Here is a 19,714-nt window from a genome sequence, read left to right as displayed (position 1 = left end):
TGTGGATTTTAAAAATCCATATTTCTTTGGACTTCTGGTCCATGATAAACTTTTATTATTATCATTATGTCGACATTAAAATGGACATATATTCCAGATCCCTTATTCACTAGTCCATTATATCATGCATATGCATTATTTATCGGTTCCATCATATACCGGTATAATCATATAATTCCTTAAGGTACAATTTTAATTTGCATGCTATTTTGACAATGATATCTGAATACATTTTTCATTGGTACCATCATGATTTTTCTTACATCATAGGCCATCTATTATAATAATTCAGATATCTATACCACTTTTAGGGTATTTAATTTACTATGGTACTTATATACTATTACACTATTAGTGTTAACTGCACTATCTTGCCAAATATCATATCTATTAAACATATCTTTATTTTGGAACCGATCATATGCAACCTACACTTCAGGTGTAGTGATTCAAGTACAATTGGCAAGATTTTATCTCAATGTATACACATAATTAATATGACCAAAATGTATTTTCAACGTTATGCAACATGAGTCATAACTGAATACAAATCAAATCATAAATGTGCAACATATCTTGATAATATATATACAAAAGTTGGCATATATATAACTTTTCAAACTACCATTATAGGGATCATAAATATTCTTTATTTATTTAATTTTTCCAACTTTTGCTAATTCGTTCTTCTCCCCCTAAGTTGGTAAAATATCTAGTTTATAGGGGCGTCTTATTATATACCAACTTAGTAGATAAGTTTGCATTAATAAAATTCACTTCATTAGGAAAATCACAATCAAAATTTATTTCTCAGAAGATTTGTATTAAACAAGCTTTTATCTATACATGGCATAACACATATGTATTATTATTAAATCTTTCATAATTTGTTCTCTTCAGGAGATCAATAATTCCACATCAATGGGGAGACATATGTTGTGCAGTTGAATTTCCTTCTTTTTCTTTTTCTTATGTGCCGACATATAATAGCCCCAATCAAAAGAATTGTTATACAAGCATAAATCACTTGCTTGTAATTCTACTAAGTGGTGATCTTCTAGATCTTTAAAGACTTAAATAGTGTATTTGGTGAGCTTCTAGTCACCTGATAGTTGACAATAATATATAAATTATTTTGGTGAACTTTTGGTCACCCATTACTCTTTAAATAAGAAATTAAAATCTATTAACTCTTGAAATTTTCATCAATACAAATTATTATGAATCATAATCCAAATAAAGCTCAATCTCAATGTTATGTCTTGCTATTCAATTCATTTCATATATCTAACATTAAGAGAGCGTCAGCACATTATCAAATGAAACTTCAGGTTTCCATAACGGGTAATTATTAAACCCGGATGGCCTAATTTAATTATTACATCCAATCACTTCTCTAAATTAAACTCTAGTCAGTTTTCCAATACTAGTGATCACTTTATTATTAATCTTACGTTATGCATGGCCATGAATTTGATGTGATATTTGATTATCAACATGTGTTTCTTTATACAATTGGCAAGACGATCAACAAATATTTTATCCAATAATTTACTCATACTCTGCTGGAGTTTTGACTATAATCTTAATACATGTTAATCTTGTTGAATATTTCATACTCTTCGGGAGTCTTTTATATAATCATGAAACATATAAATTTTACTAAAAGTGAGTTCTTCTAAAAATGTAATGGGATTTATCATTTCCTCAAATTTGTCATTGTCAATAGTTGCTCCATTCCTTTTCCGAAGGTTGTTATATTTTAACTCTATTGGACTATAACGCTTCAGACCTGCTTTAGGTTCATTAGTAACCAGTGTTGCCCCTCTGGGACAATAATTTTAACTAGAGCATTTATAATTAGTATATGATCAATGAAATTTATATCCATCTTCAAAATGGTATCATTTCAAAATAACATGTGGCCACTTCTATTAAATAAATTGTTGGTATTTAAGTTAATGTATATACCAAACTGGCCATCAATATATTTTATTATTAATGTGTAAGGATTACATAAAATATGGAATGAATACAATCTCCCCCTAATCCTTGCATATGGGGCATAAAATGAATCCAACATTAATTCTCGTCCAAATTTGAAGGCATAAATTCTTTTAGCAATGCATGTATCAAGCATATGCATAATAAAGTTATTTTTATATACTTGTTCTTACTCGTAACTCTTGCCCAATTATATTAATTTTTTTATAAGTATGGGCATAATAAATATATTTTACAAGTAAGTTTTCCACAATGTTATCCATCTCTTGCTCAAATATATATTGTGCAATCATGTTCAATACATAGATCATATAACTTTTGCATGAATTATATTCATCACGAAAACATGCATATATCATCTCAATCATACAATTATTTCTCATTCATTTTCGGGTATAAGAATCTAGTTATCTATGAATCATTAATACTCACGCAAAGTGTGGTATGACTGGTATCTATAATAACCACCAAATTATTCCCCAAATTAAAGACATTATGTCAACTTTTCGAAACTTTTGTATAGTATTATTTCATGACATTGTGTTTATAAAATCACGTTAGTATGTAGTGGATATCTAAGCAACATGCTTTAGCTTTGTAGATCATGCACATTTCTTTGTATTATTCTTAAAGGTTTTGAGCCCTTTATAAGTTCAAGCTAGGAACTTTAAGTCTATATATGTGAATACTCTTTATAAATATAAGGAACTTCATGTTCGCACATCATATTCAATTAACATTTATTCCAATAATCTAACTTCAAGTAGGTACATAATACTATAATTAAATTTTATCATACATCGATCAACATAATGTATATAGTATGCTTTATAATATTATCAACTTATAGGGATACTAAAAAAAAGGAGAGACGAATATGCATGCCATTTTATATAGAGCATTAACATGTAAGTTAATAGTACACTACTTGTCTTATTTATTTCATGCGGAATTATAAGTATCCATGTAATAGTCATTATTATTAGCACATCACAATGCAAACTACAACTTAAATTCAACGGCAAATAAATACTAGCATGATTTATGGCATCACGAAGTCCTTTTGCATCTAAGTGTATTTCAACAGTTGTTTCTAGTAACATCAAGAGCAACAAATTCGAGTTTTGCAAAGTTTGACATGATTTAATGATATAAAACAATATTATAAATTAGGAACTATAATATTATAATAAATATGTACTTCGCATATGCCAATTCAAGTTTTGATCAAAACAAAGTTCTAGCCAAGTATTGGCATAAAAGATCTCAAATTTTGCAAGTTAATATTTGACAGTTATATAGCTATGTATATAAAAACTTTACCAAGAAGATAATTATACTATTCTATCTAGAGGGAATTAATGTTCATGAAACCACAACTAATTTAAGTTAGTTATCATAACAAACATGAAATCTCAACTAATATAATATACGAAGCATTATCTTTCTGATGGTTGTCTAACTTATCATTCTAGTTGCCTAACTTATCATAATAGAACATAGCATCGTAAACATTCGACTCTAAAACTCAATACAGTAATATTGCAAGACCTATATTTCATCGTCAAACTTTAATACGAAACGAAATTCCATGGGTATTTATTCAATAATGTTAGCTCATTAAAGTTTTTGGCTTAAAAAGAATTGACGTGTGATGGTCATTCAAGGTATAATAATTTACTCTGTATTAAACAAAATGGAGAAAATGCATACTCTTTAATAATAGAATTATGGATTATAAACTTATAGCCTGAGAAAGAGTTCAATTCAAGAAGGGTCTGACTAATTTGTTAATTCATTAAAACACCAAATCCATAACTAATGGGTAATTGATATCATACAAAACATTGATCAAACATTAAGGAAATAAATTATATATGTAAATTAAAAGATTTAATTAGTAATATTATCGAGCCATCGGTGGAAATAATTGGTGACGCAAAAATATAATTGATATTGATTAAATAAAATCACAAAAGATAATTAAGAGGTGATCGATAAAAGGTATGTGATCAAATAAACAAACAGAGAATTGCAAATACAAATATTGATATATGCACACATATGACACGAGATATATGATCACCAATATATAATCAAATTTATAGAATTGTAAAAGTATATACTATGATAGTCAAGAATGATCAAAACAAATAATCCTATGACAGCAAAATATAAGGCCAATAATTATGTCATTAATTTGATCAATCACAAAAGTAAGCGACATTATCCAAAACTATTGATTTAATGAGTTCAATTACCCAAATAAATAATAGTATTATGCAAAGAACTTGTAACGGATAGTGACTCTATTAATGCAAACTATAGCACTAAAAAAATCAATATAAGTTAGGCACGTTGAATCACTGTGCATCAAAATTTACCAAACAAATTATCGGTTGTTATGAAGTATAACTTACTCAATCCAACTTGCATACATATTTATATATCTACACCGATCTGGGGAAATCAATTAATAATTATGCATAATATGGAGTATATGCGTACCTTTGTTTATCCTTGATATATGACTATAATCAAATGCGTGTATTCGTATTGTATGCTCAATAGGCTAGAGTGGTGCTGATAACGTGTTATAAAATTAAAGAGAATATGAGAAAAATTATGGAGAGAATTCATCTATTCATGTTATTCCATATGATAGGGGTATATATTTTGTTTCTGTTTTAGTCCCTCGTCTAGGGTATGCTCTCGTCCCTCGCCTAGGGTTTCCGTTCCCAGTTGTTTGTCCGGTGGTTAATCTAGCTTTCTCTGACCATTTTCTCTCGAATTTCCCCTGTTTTCCCCTGCTTTCACCATAGCTTGAATAATGGAATCGAATCTGCCGGAGGATTTGGAGAAATTGCGACTCACAGAAGATGAGGATAAAGTAATTGGTGATGATGTTGCGGATTGCATTGATGATGACACAAAAACACAAATCTCGCTGACTTTGGTTGGCAAATTGCTCACGGGGAGGCCTTTCAATGTCGAGGCAATGAAACGAACTCTCCTCAACGTCTGGAAAATTAGGGACAATGTGGCGATTAGGATGGTTGAAACAAACCTCTTTGTGTTTCAATTCTTCAATGAGGATGATAAGAAAAGGGTGATGGATGGATGTCCTTGGTTCTTTGACAAGAAATTACTTCTTTTGACTGAAATTGCTGGTGATGAACAACCATCAGAGGTGCGGTTCAAGACCTCGCCCTTTTGGACTCGAATTAGAGACGTTCCTTTTAATAAGAGATCGGCTGACTTTGCGTATGAAGTAGGTGAGCATCTTGGGGGTTTCTTGGAGTTTGATGATTCAGACCCCCTTGGATGGAACGAGTACTTAAGGATTAAGGTGCTTGTGGATGTTAGTAAACCTTTGCGAAGGGGAATTAAAATAGCTAACAGTTCGCAATCCTCAAAATGGTGCAGCATTCAATACGAAAGGCTTGCTGACTTTTGTTACTATTGTGGTAGAATGGACCACACTGACATTGAGTGTCAGTTTGTTGAGGCAGAAGATGTTAAGAATGGGGTGGTGTACGAATATGGCCCATGGCTAAGTGCATCACCTAAGAAACTGACTCAAATTTCGATCTTTGAGAAAGAGAAGGAGAAGGCGTGGCTGTCAAGACTCAAAGGAAATCAAAGTACCAAACTGCCTGGGTATAATGATCCTCGAGTCATCTGGAAAATTCCTTCAAATGTGGCTCGCAAGCTGTTCAGCTCTCCCTTGCAGCAAGTGACAAATAAGGTTGAGAATTTGGAATCAAGTCAGATTGATTGTCAACAGAAGACGGCCCCCATCCCTGGTGCTCTTATTGTGACTACCAACTTAGAACAAGGGATTCAGACCCCAAGAGCCGAGGAGCAACAGCAAATTATCCCTTGTGAGGTAGCTGGCAGTTTCCTACCTCATACCGAGCTAGTTCCCACATCTGGTAATTTTGATAGCAATGTGCCAGCGCTTGAGACAGAGGTACCCCAAAAGGTGCTTAAACCGGAAGGGCGTGCAGGCAAGTCTTGGAAGCGGTTGGACAGAGATATAGATGCCACAATGGAGGAGCACTTTCCCCTTGTCGGGAAAAGGAAACAAGCTGAGAAACACACTGTAGCAGAAGTACATGATTCACATACTAGGAAGAGACTCAAATCCCACCCTGAGGTGACTCCTTTTTCGGCTAGTTCGGCGGAGGTTGATATGATTCTACCCCGCCCCTCCCAATGAGTTTCTTATGTTGGAACTGCCGGGGGCTTTCTAACCCCCGTGCAGTTCGAGCACTATGAAAGTGGTGCACAAACTTAGTTCCCGATATTTTATTTTTGTCAGAAACAAAAATTAATAAAAATACTGCTGAGAATAATAAAAGTAGATTTGGTTTTTCGTATGCTTTTGGTGTTAGTAGTGTTGGTAAAGCTGGTGGATTGTGCTTGTACTGGAAGGATAGCATTGACTTCTCTCTTGTCTCTTTCTCTCAAAATCATATTTGTGGTGACATTAAAACAAACTCTGGCTTGTGTTGGCGTTTTATTGGAATATATGGTTGGCCCGAATCTGGAAATAAAAACAAAACGTGGACTCTTATTAGAAAAATTTGCAATGATTTTGATGGTCCAATTTTGTTTGGTGGTGATTTTAATGAGATCTTGAGCTACGATGAAAAAGAGGGCGGAGTTGACAATGAAAGAAAGGAGATGCTGAATTTCCGTGATGCTCTTATGGACTGTGATCTTCATGATTTGGGGTATGTGGGTCAATGGTTTACATGGGAGAGGGGATTGACTATGCAAACCCTCATTAGGGAGAGACTTGATCGTTTTGTAGCCAATGGCAAGTGGTTTGATGCTTTCCCGGATTCGATTGTGGAGAACTTTGAGAGAGTGAAGTCGGACCATTCCCCAATTTTTCTCAAATTCGGTTCTCATAGAAGGAAGAAAAAGAAAAAAAGGTTCCGTTTTGAGACGTGCTGGTTGTTGGATGGTGAATGTGAAGCTGTGGTTAGGGGAGCATGGCGTGACAATGCTGGTAGGGTAGAAGACCGTGTGAAGTTTGTGGCCAACGATCTTCAAGTCTGGAGCCGGAAAAAATTTCAGAGCCTGGAGTCACAAATCAATGCTCTAGAGGATGAGTTGAAAAAGGTTCGGGGTGAAAGAGTGTCAGATGAGTCGCTTGCTAGAGGTGCTGATCTTGAGAAAAAGCTTGATGATCTTCATGAAAAACAGGAAGCTTATTGGTATTTGCGGTCTAGAGCCTCAGAAATCAAAGATGGGGATCGGAATACTTCGTATTTTCATCACAAAGCTTCTCAGAGACGGAGGAAAAATGAAATCAAAGGCCTTTTTGATGGTGACGGCAACTGGCAAGAAGATGAGGAGGAGATACAGAAGGTTATTCAGATTTTCTATCAAGACCTGTTCACTGCTGGGTTCCCGTCGCTAGAGGCCTGCGATGCAGTTCTAGCTTCAACGGAGAAACTCATCACTCCGGAGATTAATTCGGACCTTTTGCGGCCTTTCTCAAAAGATGAAATTTTTACTGCTCTATCTCAAATGCACCCTTGCAAAGCTCCGGGACCCGACGGTATGCATGCTATATTTTTTCAGAAATTTTGGCATATTGTTGGTGATGATGTTACTAGGCTTGTTAGTAATGTTTTACAGGGTAATGAATCAATTGGCCCTGTTAATAATACTAACATTGTTCTTATCCCGAAAGTTAATTCCCCTACTCTGGTCTCGGAATTTAGACCAATTGCCCTCTGCAATGTGTTGTATAAAATAGCCTCAAAGGCAATTGTCATGAGATTAAAATCTGTTCTCCCTGGAATTGTTTCTGAAAATCAAAGTGCTTTTGTTCCGGGAAGACTTATAACTGACAATGCCCTCATTGCTCTGGAATTATTTCATACGATGAAGAAGAGGTGTAAAGGTAAAAAGGGTATGGTCTCTATGAAGCTTGATATGAGTAAGGCTTATGATAGAGTAGAATGGAATTTTCTTGAAAAGTTGCTCTTGAAGATGGGTTTTGATGACAGATGGGTGCGGACTATTATGGATTGCGTAACATCAGTTAGGTACTCCTTTGTGGTTAATGGCATTGTGTGTGGTTCAGTGACTCCTTCTAGGGGCCTCAGACAGGGGGATCCACTTTCCCCATATCTTTTCATTCTTGTTGCTGATGCTTTCTCTGGCCTTATGCGAAAAGCTCTAGTGGATGGCTCCCTTCATGGAGCCAGAGCTAGTCGGAAAGGGCCGGAAATATCTCATCTCCTCTTTGCAGATGACAGTCTTCTCTTTGCTAGAGCCAACCGAAGGGAGTGCTCAAAGATCGTCGAAATTCTCAACATATACGAGCAAGCTTCCGGGCAGAAAATTAACTACGACAAATCGGAGGTTTCTTTCAGCAAAGGTGTCAGTAACACAATGCAAGAGGAACTATTGAGTATTCTAGCAATGCGGCAAGTGGATAATCATGAGAAGTACCTTGGGATTCCAACCATCATCGGAAAATCAAAAAAGATGGTTTTTTCGGCTCTGAAGGATAGAATAAGTAAGAAGCTGTCGGGGTGGAAGGAAAATTTTTTATCAAGGGCAGGGAAGGAGATTCTTCTCAAATCGGTGATTCAAGCTATTCCTACCTACATTATGGGGGTCTATAAAATTCCGGCAAGGGTGATAGATGATATTCATGCTATGATGGCTCGATTTTGGTGGGGTCAAGAAGATGACAAAAAACGAGTGCACTGGAAAAGTTGGAAGGACCTTTGTTCTCCTAAGTGCCTTGGGGGTATGGGGTTTAAGGATTTAAAAGTCTTCAATGATGCTCTTTTGGGTCGACAAGCTTGGAGACTCATTAGAAACCCAGACTCTATGCTTAACAAAGTCCTTTCTGCGAAGTACTATCCGGGAAGAAGCTTCCTTGATGCTCACCTCGGGTTGGGGGGAAGTTATTCTTGGCGTAGTGTATGGTCTTCGAAGGGGCTTATCAAAGAAGGGTTACTATGGAGAATAGGTAATGGAGCGTCTGTCGATATTTGGACTGATCCGTGGGTTGTCAATGGTGAAAGCCGGTTTATTACCACTCCAATTTCTGATGGGGTACGGTTGGTGAAAGAATTGATTGATCATGAGTCTGGAGAGTGGGATGTACTACGCATCGAGGGTATATTTAATGAAGATGATGTTAAAAGCATTTTGGCTATTCCCCTGAGCTCGAATGCTGGTCCTGATATTATCTCCTGGGCGTTCTCCTTTGATGGCTCCTATTCGGTTAAATCAGCATACTTGCTTGGAAAGTCGTGCAATCTCGACCTTTTCCACAAATCTTGGGTGGACATTTGGGGGTTGGATGTCACCCCGAAGGTCAGACACTTCTTATGGCGGGTGTGTACAGGGACCCTTCCTGTAATATCTTATCTGAAGCACAGACACATGACTGAGCATTCGGACTGCCCTTGGTGCGAAGGTATTCCTGAAACTGCCCAACATGCGCTCTTCGATTGCCCCACTGTTCGAAACCTTTGGTTAGATTGTAATTGCCCCGAAATGTCTCTCTGGCCTAATGGCATGAATTTCCTTGAATTACTTGAATCGTGGAGTAAGCTGGACGCAAAAATGGTATGCAGAGGTGCCATCTTGATGTGGAATATTTGGAATAGGAGAAATGATATGATTTTCAATGGCAAAGAAGTATATCATCCCGTTATTGTTGAGAGGGTTCATCGCCTTGCTGCTGATTGTAACACTTACTCAAGGAAAATATATGGGTGTGTCAAAAAGAGCACTAGCCGAGGTTCGAAGGTATGGAAAGCTCCACATGAGGGTATGATCAAGCTTAACTGTGATGCGTGTCTTAGCGTGGAAGGTTGGGTTGGTTTAGGGGTCGTTGCCAGAGATTGGAAGGGGGATGTTCTCTTCGCTGCTACTCGTCGTTCCAGGGCTCATTGGCCTCCTATAATTGCTGAAGGGAAGGCTGTCAGGTGGGCAGTTAAACTTGCAAGAAGCCACGGCTTGATGGATATTGTGGTTGAGTCAGACAGCCAGATTCTTGTCAATAGACTAAGCAGAGCCTCGACCTTCTATACTGATCTTGATACAGTGCTAGATGATGTCCTATCTTCTTGTGTTTCTTTTAATTCCGTTAGTTGGTGTCATGTTAAAATGGATGGCAATGTAGTTGCCCATAGTTTAGCCCGTTTAATACCTCATGATAATGAGCAAATATGGGAGAACCATTGCCCTTGTGAGGTTTCTCCGTATGTACTTATGGACAAATTATCAATATAAGTCGCCTCTAACGGGTTTTCAAAAAAAAAAATATGATAGGGGTATATATACATAGAATATTATAAGTAGGGTTTGCTTAGATAACAATAAACCCTATATCTAGAATATTCTGGAAACATACAAAGAGGATAATGGATATCCACACAATATTTTCATAACAAGAAAAAGTTTTTTTTTTTAAAAAAAAAGGTCTATGGGTCTGGTTTCTTCACCTTAAGTTCAATTCAGTTTAGTTTTTAATTTTCTTTTCTTATAAAATATTCAGTTCAACTCAATACAGTAAATTAGAATAGGCCCTAAATACAGAGTACATTACTACGTTCTTTTATCTACTCTCGTCCAGAATTGGTTGGATTGGTAAAAAATTTTGGGATCTTATAAAATGAGATTGGATCGTAATGGTTTATATTTTTTGGTGAAAAAGAAGGGAAACCCGGAATAAAGCACACAAAGCAAAACAAGAGGAAAAAAAAAACAAACAAAACAAAAACTAACACAAACTAATCCTTCTTCCTAGGAACAAGTCTAGCTTGTGCTTGTGCAACTCCACTAAGGTCATCCAATAAAAAGGCTTGAAGATCCCTCGGGACCACTTCAAAAATCACCATCCTTTGACTCGAGTGGACTCCAAAGTTAGCTAACTAATTTGCAGCCTCGATTAGCTTCCTGTAGCAGTGGTTGATACGCACTTCCCGCCCTTGACGCAAAATGATGGCTTTGAACTTTCAAACCAAGTGAATATAAGGGGAATGAGGTGGGCATTTGTCCACCAACATTCTAACAATAGTCTCAGAATCAATAGAAACCAATAGTTTCTTATGGCCACTATTCCAAGCAAGCGCCAGTCCACAAAGCACTCCTAGCAGTTCGACTTTTGTGTTCGAGCATACTCCTCACTTTGAAGCAAAAAATTTCATAGACCTCACCATCACTTCCCCTAATCAGGCCACCAGCACCAACTTCACCCGGGTTGCCTTTTAAAGCCCCATCATTGTTAAGTTTCACCCAACCAATTATTGGAACTTCCCATCTAATGTAAACTTCCTCCCTTCTCCTACCCATAACATCATCACATAATGGGAAGTTACCAATAGCTCGATTAATATCTCCAACTCTAGCAATTGTAAAAGTTGCTTGGTCAAGAGGAAGATTAGCCTCCCTGGCAAAAACTCTTTCACTTCTCCACCTTCATAACCACCAACAGTACAACACACAGCAAAAGTAGTCGAGCGAATTTTAGCCGCAATTAAGTGTTGGGGGGAAATACTTTGCACAATCCATTCCTTGCAAGGCATAGAATTCCTTACCTCAATATCTTTCCATCCTAGCTTGCACCAAATCCTAATTGCAAATGGGTAATGACAAAGCAAATGGTCAAGGTTTTCCTCGGCAGCACCACAATTGCAACAACAGGGGTCATTGGTCAACTTTCTAATAAATCGATTCGAGTTTTTCATTAGCCGTTGGATCCCAGACTGCCAGCCATAAGAACATTCTTATTCTCTGTGGCACTCTAGCCTTTCAAATATTGCGCCAAATCTGACTCTGCTCAACACTCACTTCTTCACTTCTACGCACAATTTGAAACTTAAATTTTTAGTCCCGATCAATTTTGGACCTTTTTTTTTTTGGGACAACAACAACTAAATAAAAAACACTAGTTCGAAAAGCTATGTAAATTAACCCTACACATATTAGCAATAACTTTTACTCTTGTATATGAAACATATATCATTATGTGGTGCAATTAAGATTAAAAAAAATGAAGTATTATATATTGTTTATTATACTTCAAATATCAACTATTATAATTTATAGTTATTAATAATTAAAATATCATTAGTTAAAGCTATGCATTGGCAAGTATCTCGGTAAAGTAGGGTACTTAAATAAAAACAAGCGAGTATGATTTAAATTTGGAAAATTGGTTAAAATAAAAAATAAAAAACCTTTTAAATGCCTCATTTTGTAAGAAAAAACCTTTTAAAAGAATCTTTGTTAAAAAAAACCTCCACGATCACTTTTTCTGTTTATTGAAACCTCTCCCCGTTTTTTTCCGACATTGGCTCGAACTTTCAAACGTTGACCCCTTGTTTTCCCTACTTGCAGCCTGTTGGGTAATTTTCGCTCATTTTTTTAGCCTCCTAATTTTAACTCTATAAATAACATAGGGCAAGTATCCCCAAATCACTCCAACGAAAAATTAGGGCAAATGTCCTCCAGATCAGATCAATTGAAAGGTAAATTAGGGTTGTTAATTTATTTCTTCTAGAATTGTAGTGTTGACTTCATCATTGTAGTGCTCACTCTAGCATTCTTCTCTCTACTCTAGTACTTCTCATCTTGTGCGTTCTTTTCTCTTCTCTAATAGTTATGTTGTTGTTGCTAATTTTGCAGGTACAATGGTGAAGAATTGCAGATGTGGCTTTGTATGGTGAAGAATTACGTGAGTTCGTGAATTGGGAAAAAACCCCCAATTTTTACACTTCATGCAGTAACAATTTGATGAAAATTCAACACTTAGTTTAGGGTCTGTTCACATTTACTTAATTTCAGTTCAGTTCAGTTCAGCTCCAATCAGTTCAGTTCAGTTCCAATCAGTTCAGTTCAGTTCAGTTCAGTTCAGCTCTTAATTTTCCTCTCACATAAAATATTCATTTCAGCTCAATTCAGTTCAGTTCAGCTCCAATCAGTTCAGTTCAGTTCAGCTCAGTTCAGTAATATGAACAGGCCTTGCACTAGTGGACAGAGAAAAAGAGAGAAACCCAAATTGATGTGATTGCAGAGAAGAGCATTTATGGAGGATGGAGAGAGAATACATGGGACATTAATTTTGGAGGGAAAATAAGAGAAAAATAAAACTAGAGAGTGCAAATATAAAAAGAGTTGGGTGTAAGATTATATCAACAAATTTATTCCTCCATAATCCATTAGCCTTGATTTTTACTCCGTAATCACTAACCGGGTTAGTGTCACTAAAAGAATGCTTCAAGCCTTCAACCTCAAGTTTCCAACTGAGAAAGTGAAGTCCACAAAGATACCAAATCCATCCCATCCTCAGTTCCACCATGTGACTCCCTGCCCCTATCAATATTTCACAGGGAATAAAGAATATTACGAGAAGTGCCATATAAGTATATAACACTATGGGCTGGGCCGTGTCAACAAACTAGTAGCTTGATGAGTTTTAGCGTCCAAGTTCAGCCTGAATTCAGGCAAAAGATGACCAAAAATAAACATGGAAATATCAATTTTTTTTATTTTTTTTTATTTTTTTTTAATTTATTTTTTGGTGAAATGGAAATATCAGATATGACACTGTTACATTTAAGATCTATGAATTACAAAGTTTATCTTTCGTCCCACAATAATTATATCATATGCAAATTATTATTGCTATGTTAATAGTTGGATAAAGTCCACGAGAGAGTAAATTAGTACGGAGTAGGACTTAAGTTGGGACAAAGTATTGTACTCTCTTGTGTCATTTATGGTATGAGACAAACTCAATAAAACACCCGATAAAAGAAATATAATACAATCACGGAGGACGACGGTGATAATAGATTGATATGTATAATCTACCTTTTTTTTTTTTTTTGACGGGTGGATGATCTACCGTATATGTAGGCATGTTATCAGCAATTTTTTTTATATAGGAGTTAGAAATTGGATCTCTTGCACATATACTATTCTAGAATCTAGATTTACAATTCTCAAAGAGAAGAGAACTAGACAAGTTTTACAAATAATAGGACACAGACTAGAGCACTACATGCTAACTAAGAATACAATATATGGATCATTTTGTATCTACTGTCAATGTGACTTGATCCTTGAGCGTATCAACAACTCTTCTCATGGTTGGCCTGTTCACAGGGGAAGCCGATGTACAAAGGATCGCGATTTCAATCACCTTCTTTATCTGTTTTAAGTTACATGTATCTGGATTCATTCTTGGATCTATCAGCTGCTTTGCTTGATCAAACTCATGAGATTGTAACACTACTTCTGTCATCCATTTCACTATGTCCATGTTCTCCCCAAAGGATGCATCATTTGGTCTCTTCCCTGTTACTAGCTCTACTAGCACCACCCCAAAACTGTATACATCGCTCTTCTCTGTCACCTTAAGTGTGTACCCATATTCTGCCATCCACAATCAAAGGCGAATCCAATCTTAAGTTATGTTGAAAGCAACAATCCAATTATATATTAACACAACTGATTATAAACTCATGCTCGTACAATTAATGGAAAGAATAGCCATTAGATCCTAAGCAGAGTAAATCGACAAATCGAGTAATTTGTTCACATGTTATGTCAAGCATTCAAGCAAAAGAAGACAATTAGTATATAGCAAAATAAATCAAAGAAAAACAGTAGTGGTCCACCAATAAATTGACAATCTTTAAAAAAAGTTCAATTTTAGTACATTTTCTATCTACTTACAGATATTAGCAAGCTGTCTCATGACCCAAAGACAAAGACAACTTGAAAATTATCACAAAATTTATGCATCAAACTCATTTGATGGATTAATCATACGAATTTTGAGGGACCCCATGTTTTACCAATTATTAAAGCAATCCAAAACCATGTTAAATTCTGGTCTAACCCCACCAATTTACATAAATTATTCATGGCAGCATAGTAGACATATATACCATAGTGCATTAAGGCAGTAGTAAAACTTACCGGGTGCAATGTAGCCATAAGAGCCAGCTATCCGCGACATGGCCTCAGCACTCTCTCCATCCTTCATTCCTCTAGGCTTTATCATTGGCTTAGCAAGTCCGAAATCAGCAACCCTTGGCAGGAACTTGTCATCGAGCAATATGTTGTTGGACTTTACATCACGGTGGATAATAGCTGGGACACAATCATGGTGCAAGTAGGCTAACCCTTGAGCCGCACCTAAAGCTATTGCAAATCGTCGAGACCAATCTAAGATCTCACCACCCTTTTCACCGTGCAATACATCTCCTAAACTCCCATTTTCCATATACTCATACCCCAAAGCCATAAAACCCTCTCCTATACAACTGAACAACAATTTTACAATATTCCCATGACGTACACTCCCTAAGGTCTCAACCTCTGACTTGAACAATAAACCCATATCCGTGTTCTTGTCCTCACCACCCCATAACTTCTTAACTGCTATAATACGACCCGAGTTGAGTGTAACACGATACACTCGACCAGACCCACCAGACCCAATAACATTCTCTTCCGTAAGGCGAGAGAATATTTCTTGCTCATTAAATCCACCCCGTTGAAAAGCAACCATTTTAAATGGACGCCTTTTCTTAAACTCACTACTTGTTTGGACCTTGGTAATGCAAAGCAAGGAAATAGAGGACATGAGAACAAAACCTAAAACCGATAAAAAAGAGACCAAGAATGACACGGGTATAGGTTTAGGACACGTCGGAAATGGTTTAAGATTCGAGCTACATAGCCTCGGGTTGCCTAACAAACTATCAACACAATACTTATTATTAAAACCCGAAGGGACTTGTCCCTCTAGTTGATTATTCGAAAAATTGAACTCATTGAGCTTGAGTTTAGTCAATTCCACCGGAATCTCACCGGAAAATAAATTATCCGACAAGTCGAGATAATTTAACACCGGTAATTCACCAAGTTGACTCGGAATCTCCCCGGAAAACCTATTTCTCGATACATTCAAATCTGTCAAATGAACCCACGACCTCACATTCATCGGAAACTCCCCGGAAAACATATTCCCCTGCAACTCAAACTTCTGTAATCCTTTCAATTCCGTTATACAACTCGGCAACTCTCCACTAAACCGATTCTCATCCAAAAAAAGATCAATTAATTTCTTCAATCCACAAATTTCCGAAGGTAAATTTCCCGAGAAATTGTTGCCGGAAATTAAAAGTCTTGATAAATTAAACGAATTTGAGATAATAGGAGGCAGAGTACCTTCAAAATGATTATCCTGAAGATCAGCAGTATCAAGATGAGGTAAATTCCAGAAACTTTGAGGAAATTCGCCGGAAAAATTGCTGTTGCTAATTCTTACATAACTTAATGAACTGCAATTTCCATAAATTTCTGGAAATTTACTGGAAAATCTGTTGTTGAAGGTAATAATCTGCCAGAGTTGCTTCCCACTGCAAAGAGTCGTCGGAAATTCGCCGGAAAAATTGTTTGTCGACACATCAAACTCATTCAATATTGAATTTGACCCCAAATTCGCCGGTAGTTCGCCGGAAAAGCTGTTGTTGAAAAGCTTTAACTGATAGAGGTTCTTATTTTCCGCTAAAATGGCCGGAATCTTCCCTTGTAAAAGATTATCATTTAAATTCAGCGACCCTAGTTGTAAAGCTGCGAGACTTTCCGGCAATATTCCGGTGAGATTATTCTGAGATGCATCGAAAAGGTATAAGTTCTTCAAATTTCCCAAATTTTCCGGCAACTCGCCGGAAAATTTGTTATTAAAGAGCTCTAATTGCCAGAGATTCGTTAAGTTTCCGATACATTGCGGAATCTCACCGGAGAGAGAATTTGCTGCGACATCGAAACTTTTCAATGATTGTAAAGTACAGAGAGATTCCGGAATCTTTCCGATGAGATTCGATTCGGTTAACCAAACAACCTCGAGTTTCGATAACTTTTCAATGGTGGTCGGTATCTCAGAGGGATCAAATAGATTGTAACCGAGTTCATAGTGAGTTATTCGACTTAAATTTGTGATGAACTCTGGAAAAGCAGGGCCAGTTATGGAGTTACCGAAAAGGCGTAAAATTTTAACAGAGGATAAGTACCGGAAACTCCGGGGAATTTCGCCGGAAAAGTCGTTGGAAGAGAAGTCTAAGGAAAACAGAGAGGTGAACTCCGGCGAGAAATCCGGGAGGTTGCCGGAGAAGTCGTTGTTAGAGAGGTTGAGAGAGTGGAGGTGAGAGCAGTGGGAGAGTGAGAGGGTGGTGATGTTGTTAAAGGAGTTGTCGGAGATGGAGAGGTTGCGGAGGGTGGGAATGCGGCAGAAGCCGGAAGGGAAGGGGCCGAATAGGTTGAGGTTGTCGAGGTTGACCGCGATAACGGAGGAGAGGGGGTTACAAGTAATGCCAGTCCAGTGGCAATGTGAGTGGTTATTAGTGTTATTGGAGTGATCATTGTTGATAAGCCAATTCGAGAGGCGGTTATTAGGGTCGAGTATTTGGTTGTTTTTAACGCGGAGGAGGATGGTGGAGTCGGAAATGGGTGAGGCCGATGATGGAGAGGAGTGAAAGAGGAGGAGAATGGTTATAGGGAGGAGGAGATGGGAGAGTGTCATGGTGGGATAGTGTGAGAAGCAAGTGGGGGGAGTGTGGGAAGTTAAGAGTTTATAGGGAGTGATATTGTGGTGTGGGAGTTTGTGGTTGGAAAAAAGGAGGAAAAAAGGGATTTTTTGAATGGAAAAAAAAACGAGGCAAATCTAAAAAAAGGTAATGGGTGTTTGATTTTTTTACCATTTGCGGTTCACGGAGAAAGAGGGAGGGAGGTTAGTAACTTGCAAGTTTGGAAAGAAATCCCTAATAATGAGCTTTTTAATGAGCTTTTTTGGAGGTTTTTGAGATGGGTTGTGTAAAATGTGAGTGTAGTGTGTGAACGAAGGCACAATTAGTGTCGTTTGCTTCTTAAAGATGCGAGGGATGAACGTGATTTGTGCTTCCTCTTCCTCCCCACCCTCTCCTAAGTTTCTTTTGAGCTGTATAGTGATCCTTTTTTCCGTTTTTACGAGAGAGAGTGTGTAGCAGGATTAAGGGGTTATTCGGCCAAAATTATTTTGATAAACAATTAGTTTTACAGAGTTTTTTTTAATTAGATAGATACTGAGAAATAAAAATGTTTGGATCTTTAAAGTTTGTATGTTGAAGTAATGGGTAGTTTTATAAGCGTATTCGTAATGTGTTGATTAACTTATATTTTATATATTTTGTATTTATAACATGGTTAAATGGTTGTCTTTTTATGAGATTTTTGTCGGTTTTGAATGATAGTTTATGTTAGTAGCATATCTAATAAGCTAATATATCTCGTGTGTATGACACCTGAATTGGATTTGAGAAAACTATAAATAATCTATCGTTATCAATCTCCTAGGGTTTTAAAAAACTCTACTTAATGTCGAAGATACTAATGAGAAGATGTACAACCTTATTATTTTGTATATTTTTATAAATAATAGTTATATGTACATCATATCATAATATGATTAGATATGTTGTATTCCTTGTGTCATAGTAGTGGGCTAGTGGCGTTGATCGTAAAATTCTTGATTTCTCTGATCAACCACCCACATGAACCTCTTATCTCTAGTAGATCACTACTTCAATACAAGTCATTTAATTAGTGAATGTTGGGATGGACGTAGTATATTTAGAAAATATTTTGTTGACATATTTAGCAACTACTATTTTATATCATGAGAAGAATAAAATAAAAGACAGATGCATTCGACAAAGTTAATTAAACCATATGAAAGTTAAATTAAACGCATTCAAAGTTCAAACAAAGTTGAATGAGGAGGTGTCATATATATAATAAATTTAGAAGATATAATTAATGTCTTACTATGAGTAGAATATACGAAGTATACTGTATACTATAATGCATTATTTATTAATAAGCTGCAACAAAATGGTTATCAGTTTTAAGGATTATTGTATCATCATAAAGATTCGCTTTCCTGGATTAGGTCAACAACTTCTTAGTTCGTGAATGTTGTTCACACACTTCTCATATCTTTTTCAGCCATACAGGGGTAGTAAAGATACTTAGGGCTTAGGCCCCTGTCAATCTGTATGAATCATGAAATTTATGCGTAAATCAGTTAAGGAATAAAATTATGCTAGTTGTGTTGAGGGGAAACGTGACGTTTATAGACATGTATGTGTAACTATTTTACTTTATTTCCTCCTAATACGACAAACGTATATTATAAATGTTCTTTTATACGAAGTATTATACTTTGTGTCAAAAATCATACTAAAATCATACAAAAGTAAAAAACCTGATTCTTGTACATGTTTACTCCGGTGTGATGTAATTTAAGCTTCATCTCTACAACTAAACTACTTAGGGAATAGGGATGACAACCTTTCATCATCAAAATTTGTTTATTACACCCTACCTAAGTATATCATATTCACACTACCCTAAATAAGACGCATGATTGCTAACTCCAAATCTTGTATACTAAGGTAGTAAGGTCCTTTTACGGCCATATATTCACCTTAATTATAAAACAAATTGAATCTAAAAGAATAAATTAAGATGGTGTCATACGATCTCATTTCTATGGCTATATATTAAAGGAATAGTGAGAATAACTGCTAATTTCATTGTTTGGTATATAGTTGATTTGCTGACGGAATTACAAGTTTACAACTGGATTATTTTTTGACACGTACAA

At 36.4% G+C, this 19,714-nt stretch overlaps 2 protein-coding genes across 2 annotated transcripts; one reads left to right on the top strand and one right to left on the bottom strand.

Moving 5' to 3' along the window:
- Nucleotides 1-4,834: 4,834 nt before the first annotated feature.
- On the top strand, nt 4,835-10,284 carry LOC145600286 (uncharacterized). The gene is made up of 2 exons (XM_081656204.1): nt 4,835-6,182; nt 6,329-10,284. Exons 1-2 carry the CDS (start codon nt 4,835-4,837, stop codon nt 10,282-10,284), a joined length of 5,304 nt encoding a protein of 1,767 aa, XP_081512330.1.
- A 3,608-nt stretch (nt 10,285-13,892) lies between these two features.
- On the bottom strand, nt 13,893-17,777 carry LOC145600999 (uncharacterized). Its single transcript, XM_081656899.1, has 2 exons — nt 14,983-17,777; nt 13,893-14,433 (listed from the first exon to the last, which is right to left on the bottom strand). Exons 1-2 carry the CDS (start codon nt 17,591-17,593, stop codon nt 14,087-14,089), a joined length of 2,958 nt encoding a protein of 985 aa, XP_081513025.1. The 5' UTR covers nt 17,594-17,777; the 3' UTR covers nt 13,893-14,086.
- Between the last annotated feature and the right edge of the window lie 1,937 nt (nt 17,778-19,714).

The sequence above is a fragment of the Chenopodium album genome, chromosome 21 (genome assembly GCF_948465745.1).
Source record: "Chenopodium album chromosome 21, dcCheAlbu1.1, whole genome shotgun sequence".
Lineage (NCBI taxonomy): Eukaryota > Viridiplantae > Streptophyta > Magnoliopsida > Caryophyllales > Amaranthaceae > Chenopodium > Chenopodium album.
This window is presented reverse-complemented; position numbering and strand designations above follow the sequence as displayed.